Source organism: Lathamus discolor, chromosome 11 (assembly GCF_037157495.1).
Source record: "Lathamus discolor isolate bLatDis1 chromosome 11, bLatDis1.hap1, whole genome shotgun sequence".
Lineage (NCBI taxonomy): Eukaryota > Metazoa > Chordata > Aves > Psittaciformes > Psittacidae > Lathamus > Lathamus discolor.
The window spans coordinates 5,028,313-5,035,281 of NC_088894.1; the positions used below are offsets into that span (position 1 = coordinate 5,028,313).

The 6,969-nt window shown below is 56.3% G+C and overlaps 1 protein-coding gene across 3 annotated transcripts; it reads right to left on the bottom strand.

Moving 5' to 3' along the window:
- On the bottom strand, window positions 1-6,766 carry CCN5 (cellular communication network factor 5). 3 transcript variants are annotated; one of them, XR_010615293.1, is made up of 5 exons: window positions 6,648-6,766; window positions 4,146-4,359; window positions 3,344-3,598; window positions 1,374-2,474; window positions 1-467 (listed from the first exon to the last, which is right to left on the bottom strand). XR_010615293.1 is itself a non-coding variant. In XM_065691367.1 (5 exons), exons 1-5 carry the CDS (start codon window positions 6,735-6,737, stop codon window positions 2,451-2,453), a joined length of 777 nt encoding a protein of 258 aa, XP_065547439.1. In that variant the 5' UTR covers window positions 6,738-6,766; the 3' UTR covers window positions 2,356-2,450. The 3 variants fall into 3 exon arrangements, 2 of the variants coding, with proteins under 2 accessions (XP_065547440.1, XP_065547439.1); XM_065691367.1 differs by lacking the exon at window positions 1-467 and adding an exon at window positions 2,971-3,164 and having other exon boundaries at window positions 2,356-2,474; XM_065691368.1 differs by having other exon boundaries at window positions 1-2,474.
- Between the last annotated feature and the right edge of the window lie 203 nt (window positions 6,767-6,969).

Sequence of the window (6,969 nt, forward strand, 5' to 3'; positions counted from 1 at the left end):
TTAGGGAAAAAAAGAGCTCTGATTTATTTGGATTCATTAATTCATTATTTAGATGTTTTCTGCTTAGTGAATCAGGGAGAAATGACATTTTGGATAAAAGAAAAAAAAGGAAATTATAGCAGAGGTGTGTTGAGTCATTTCAGTTTGAGATGAGAATTACAGGTTGCTGCTTCAAACCCAACCTTTTGGTTTTCACCGTCACCCAGAGGTGGCTGGGCAGGGTTTGGGAGGGGGTGAGCGCGCTGGCAGCATTCCCTGCCAGCAGCCTGTGCCATGTTTAAACAGGAGCTGGCTTAAACCCAGGTTTTTCAGTACACAGAATGTGTCTTATTCGTGTCGGCCCAGGAACACTGTGGTGTTAAAGTCTACCTGCACCCTGTGTCACTGCTCTTTCGGCACAGCCATTGCAGAGTTGAGAAGTTAACAGAAGCTGCAGACCAGGCCACTTTCATCCTGCGGTTTGTTGCCTGCCAAATACATATCTCCTGTATTAAACTGAATTAATCATCCGTGTTCGGGCAGAGCATCAGATATCACAGTAAATAATTCTCTTTGTAAGCAAGCTCATGTGTTTTACTGCATGAGCAGTGGGATAGTTTTTATTCCCCCACCCCATCCCTAAGAGGTGGCTGAAAAGCATCCTTGACTTTCATTTCATTTTCAGCACTTGCAGGGGCTGGGGGAGCACGTGAGTGGCTACTTTGGCCCTGATGCCTTTCCTGATGCTTATGGGGAGGCTTTCCCCTGGCAGAAGAAGGGAGCTCCCACTGCCATTCAGCCCTTTGCCCCTGCACCCCCAAATCTGCCCTGGGATGGTGTTGGCTTGGGTCGGGATGGTGATGGTGGCAGCATGATCCCAGGGAAATCCTGGTCCAGGGTGAGTGCAGGAGGTGTGGGGCTGGTGGGAGGAGGGATGAGTCATAGGGGGGAATTTGGGCTTTGGGTTTGGGGAGGCTGAGAAAAGGCGAGGCATGACCTGGTCTGTGCGTAATGCAACCAGTGCCATGCCATGCTCTCCTCTGCATCCCAGCACCAATGTGCCGTGGGTTGGTCCCGTTGGCAGAGCTGGATAAAAGCGAAGGGGCAGAATTTAATCCAACATATAATGGCCACAATAATGTTTTCAGTGTTTTGATTCCCTTTTTTGTGTGTGTGTTTTCTTATTCTAAGCAGCCTGAATTGAGGTGCCTCCAAGCTGTGCCCCACCCTGGCTCAGACCTGACCTGCAGCAGCTGAGCTGGCCATGAGCAGTGGTGCTCCTGAGGGCTCACTGGAGCTGGTCTCACCCCCATGGACAGCCCCAGACAAGCCCCACATCTAGATGAGCACATCTTTATTTTCAGTTCCACACGTATGAACTGTCCATATCTCACCTGGACGCGTCACCTAAACCGTGGGTCCTTTCCAGTTGTCCTTCTTGCCCTGCCGTGGGGACAAATGTTCCCTCCACATGCTTGTGCGAGGCCGTTAGAGGGCATTTGGGTTTCAGTTTTCGGTCACCCAGAGGGAGTTTCACTGTGAGAAAGTGGAGGCAGAGCCGACTCTGCCATAGCTGGAGCAGCTCCAGCCTGTCAGGAGATGGCCCCGACTCATCTTTGTGGGTTGTTTTCTCTGTTTCCTTCTTCTCCCTTGGCTGGGGCTCGCGGGGATGTGCTTGGACGGCAGGAGCTACGTCTGCTGCTGCCCGAGTCTCCTGTGTCTGAGCTCCTCGCTCGCCCTGCCAAACCAACAGAGCTTTGGGGAGGAGGAGGCCAGGCGGAGCAGGAAGGTCCCTGTTGATTCTGGAGAGATGTGGTGAATTAGAATGGAGGTGAATTAGAGCTGCCAGCAGGAGGGTGCTTCTGCCCATGCTCGGGAAGGCTGCTGCTGGCTGCAGGGTGGATGTTGTGGGATGGTTTAGTTCATGCATGGTTGAGCTGCCCAGCCTGGCATGGCGGTGCATTGTGGTGTGCGGCTCCATGTACCTGCTCCATCCTTGGGGATGGATCCCATGAGGGTTCCCTTGGGGATTTGGGCTTCCAGGTATTGGAGATGGTCTCTTTTGCATCCCCTGCAGAGCGTAGCTGTGTGTGTGACATGGTGGAGCAGCAGCATCGCCCCTCCCAAAGCACCACCAGTCTGGGAAAGGACCAATTCCTGGTTCCTCGGGTGGGTTCACACTTGGGGCAGGGTTTCCCCATTTTCCATTTCATTCAGCCAAAGAAACTTGTGGATGCTGCCCCGTAACCGTGCCTGGAGCAGCAGGGTGTGCAGAGGGGGTAGGTGCTGGGTGACACGGGGATCTTGTTCTCTATTTCCACCCTCCTTTGCAGCCAAAGTCCATCAGTTCATTCCCAGTTTCCCAAAGGACGTGTTCTCCATCTTCTCCAAAACCACAGTGCCGTGGGCTTGTGCCAGACTCTTTGCCGGGATGAGATGTTGGCTCTGGGATGCAGCTAGGGTGGGAACAGCTACAAGTAACCTCTGTTTCCTCGCTGCAAAGGCAGAGCAGAGAGAGATGGGGAGATGGAGCGGCAGAGTGGTGTGTCCCCCATGTCTAGGGAGCGGGGGCATGTGGCAGTGCAGGTGCCTGGCTCCAGAAAGCACTGGCTGCATGGAAGCAAGGCAAGTTTGCGCCTTGTCTGCACTGGGGCTGTGCCTGTGGCAGAGCCACCTCTCAGGTGTACCCAGGGAGCCAGGCAGGGGCTACAAATGCACATCTGGCCATAGGGGCAGGTTGAGCTCACTGGTGTGGCTCAGAGTTCTGTGGGATCCACAGACATCCAGAGACCTCAGAATTCAGGTCTGCCCCTGCCAACAGTTGTTTTCCAAGCCAAGGTTCAGGAGATGCTTTATCTGTTCCTGAGGTCTGGTCAGGTCATGGCTGAGGAGGGGTGATGAGGAGCCCGCAGGTAGCTGGGGGTCCCATGCCTCGATTTGCCTGGCATTTCCCTCTCTCAGGGCACCAGCTTCACCAAGGCCCCCACTTACCACCGGGGATGCTGCCGGCAGAGCCGGGCAGGGTCTGGCCATGCAGATCCGCCTCTGAGTCTCCAGCCTGCAGTAGCGGTTCTGATTGGAGACACGGGTAGAAAAGCCCATGCCGCACGTGGCTGAGCAGGCGCTCCACTCCGTGCCCCACTCCTGGCACGGGTACGGCAGCAGCGGGGACACTGCCCGGGGGGCTGCATGGAAAGAGATGAGGGAGAAAAGGGTGGCTGGGGGCAGTCGCTGTGCAGCATGCCCTGCATGGCAGGAAAATGTGCAGAGAGGTGTCTCCTGTTGATGTTCACAGCCTGTGGTGGAGGGACCAACCCCAGAAACCTGTGTGTTCATCCCCTCCCTGCCACATCCTGCATCTTACCTGCCCCAGCATCCTGGAGGGGATGGTGCTGGTCCCGGGCTTCGCAGATCCACTCAGGACAGCACTTCCCTGGCACCTCCATGCGCCGCGGGTAGGGACAGTCTGGGGTGGGCAGGCGGACATCCTCCTGGCACAGCGGGATGCAGGTGAAGCCCCCATCCAGGCAGCGGCACTGGAGCTTGCAGCTGGGCTGGAAAACCTCCCCGTCCCGATAGACCCGGCCGTTCACCTCGCAGCCCTCCTCGATGTCTTCAACTGCAAGTGACACCCAGGGAGCCCGGTAGGCACAAAGAGGCAGAGATGTGGGTGGCAAAGGGGGCTGCTGAGGGGAACTGTGGGGATTGAACTGGGGGGGTCACAGAAGTGACTGAGGGGTGACGTGGGGCAGAGATGGGTTTGCATTAGCACCTGCATCGCCCAGCCTCCTCCCCTTCCCTATCTACACTCCTCATCTCTCTTTCCTCAAAGCAAAAAGCTCACCAGTTGTTAAGAAACCCACTGACCTTTGGCTCTGACCTTGCCTTTCAGGGCTTTCAGGCTCGGAAACGTTTCCCTCAGGCTTCTCTGCAGGACCCCCAGGCTCCATACCCAGCAGAGTGACTGCAGCATCCCCGGACCCCCGTGCCCATCCCCGCTCAAACACCCTGAATCCCCAGTCTGCAAACAGCACCAGAGCTGGAGCTGCAGCACAGCCCTGCGGCCACGCTGCATGCATCATCCTCGCTAGAGCTGCTTCCCTGACAGCTGCGGGGTGTCTGGGGCCATGGCTGGAGCTGGGGGTGCAGGGGTCCCCTGTGCTCACAGTTGCAGGTGGCTCTCCCCATGGGCGCTGCGCTGTAGTCACACACAAGGCCCTGGCTCTGGTCGCAGACGTGCAGGAAGTCGCAGGGCTCTCCCAGGCGCCGGGCGCAGATCTTGCAGCAGCCGCAGCCATCCAGGACCAGGGGGGACCCGCGGGGGCAGCGGGGGGGCACCCAGGGGCAGTAGCAAGGTCTCCGGCACAGCTGGGCACACACCTGCAGAGGCAAAGCCGTTGCTGGTTCCGTACAGGCTGGGTTTGGCCGCTTCACTGGCTGTTTCACACGTAACCTCTCACTCACGGGGGCAGATTTTCGGTGGAGGGAGAACCTGCACATCCCTGGGAATACAGCAAAGCGGCTTTGAAAGCTGCTGCTCCCGGAGGGCACAGTGTACCCTAAGGAAAACTAGGGAGACCCAGGGATGCTCAGCACTCTGCGGGATGGGGACAGAAACGCACCACTGCTCTGAATACAGAAAAGGAGGATGGAGTGACAAAGCCAGCATCACACGTAGTGGTGGCTATTTAACATACTTAACAGGGCTGGCAGCCCCAAGCAGACCAGCAGGACTGAGGGAGGAAGGTGGGGAAAGCAGCCTGGCTCCGAGGCAGCAGGCTGTACCCAGCTGGAGATGTGGCTTTGCAGGAGCCGAACGCACATGGCAAGGGCATGGCACCTCACTCGGAACAGTCTTAGCAGCCCTCATGCATGCCAAGGAACAGGGCATTGCATTGGCAGTGGGGGAACTGCTGCCCAAGCAAACCTCGCTGCTTTCCTTCCTGCTCCCGCTGCCTCCTCTGCCTGTCCCTGCCTGCAGCATCCTCTGCCTGGCTTGGCGTGCTGGGAAACGAGCCCTGCGATAGGCACAAGGAATTATTTCCTCTCCTAGTTAGACCGAGTGATCCCTTTGGCACGGATGTGCACGGCAGCCGTTTGCCTGCTCAGTGACTGTTTGCCAGGGATGTGCCTGCAGGAGACCCCCCGGGCAGGCAGGTGTTTATATCCATGGCCTACACAATTACCCTGGCACCAACAGCTTTTGCAGGCAGCACTTATGCTCCCGTCATGTCGCGCCTGACAGGGCTGTTGCATACAGAGCCTGAAGCCAAGTGAGCTGGCTCTGCAGCTTGGACGTGGATTCTTTGCCAGCTGTGAGCTGCATGCAGCAGCTCCGATCCACCCTCCGGCAGCCCTGCTGCTCCACTGCATGGCCAGCACATGCTCAGCCAACGTGCAACCAGAGCATTCATCCCTGTGCTGGGCCAGGTACTGGTGTGTGCGCTGAGGCTGCCAAGAGATGGATGGGTTCAGCTGGACCATGTTGGTTTAGATACCATTTTTCTTTCTCTTTTAGTTTCTCCCGGTAGCATCAGGTCTGACATAACCAGTTAGGGAAGGTAGGCACAGGTGTGCTCTCTCTTCCCCATTTGCAGCAGCTCAGCTGGTTTTGTATGGGGCTGTACAAATGTCAATGGCAGCAGCTGGAGATAAAATATATATAGAACGGGCTGAGCAATCTGGGTCTTGTTTTGGTTCTCTCAACGAGCAGCAATATTAGTGTGGCAGAAACCAGAGAGCGACTTGTGGCTTGAAGCACTGGCTGTGGTGGCCGGGTTTGGGCTGGAGAATGAGGGCCTTTGGTGATCCTCCAGGCACTCAGGAGTGCCTGGGGCAGGACTCATTTCTCCATCACAGCTTACCCAGGCAGCCAAGGGCATTTTTCATCTTTCAGGAGGCTGCTATTACAAATCAATGTTTTAGGAAGCTTAGCCAAGCCATTAATCCATTTCCCCTTGCTCCTTGTAATTAACTTGTCTTTAGATGACAATGTGGTTCCTATCAGATCTTAAATGTCTGGGAAAGGAGTCAAACAGGCACGAAGCTGCCACGATGTCCCTGCTTGCAGAAGGTCTGCTTTGGGATTCAAGCAGCAATTACAACTTGGAGCTGAGATACCCCCACTTTTCAACATTCCTGTTCTCGGCACAGGCAGCTGCTTTCACACAGAGTCCAAGGGAAAAAAGAAACCACTGCAATAGCTCAAATCCTGTCGGAGGCATTGGCTTTGCATGAGCATCCGGGGCAGGGGGAGAGATGTGTAATGCCGAGGCTGCTGCTTGGGGCTTGGCCTCCTGCCCTGGGAGACGAAGGAATCTTCAGGAGCCGCTGCTGCGGAGCTGGGGCTCGCTCGCAGGGACGCATACCACGGCCCCAGAGCTGCGGGGCCAGGCGAGCAAACAGCGCATTGCTGTCATTCCTGTGTGCTCCCTGGGCTTGCCCAACAGGCGCCTTTGGCCCATGAACGTTAAGACCCTGCTGCTTCATTGCAAATGTCTCCCAAGCATAGCTCTGTCCCCGTGGGACTGCATCAATACAGCCTGCCTGCAGCCAGCGTTAGGCACCGGGCTCCTTGCAACACCCCAGTCCTCCCTGCATCTCACTTCACAAGAACCGGGTGTTTCCCCGAGTAAGGCTAAAGCGCCCCAGAGCCCCGTCTCCCTTACCTTGGAGAGGATGCAGAGGAGGGAGAGGAAGAGGAGCTGCTTCTCCAGCTGGAGCCTCATGCTGCTCTCCCCTCTGCCACTGCAGCACATCACCCCCCAGGCAGTTTGGAGGCAGCGGCGTGCTCGCAGGTTTTAAAGCCCCGAGTAGGTCCCGCTGGTGTTTATACTCTCCCTGCTCTGATGTCACTCACAGGCTCCAATATAAACATGAGTAGGTTTGGACAAGCCTCAAGATTCTCGTCTTTTTTTTCCTCTTTCTTTTTTTTCCAGCCCACATTCCAGCTGCATTTCCACTCCCCTCAAGGTGAGAACGTGCTGCCCA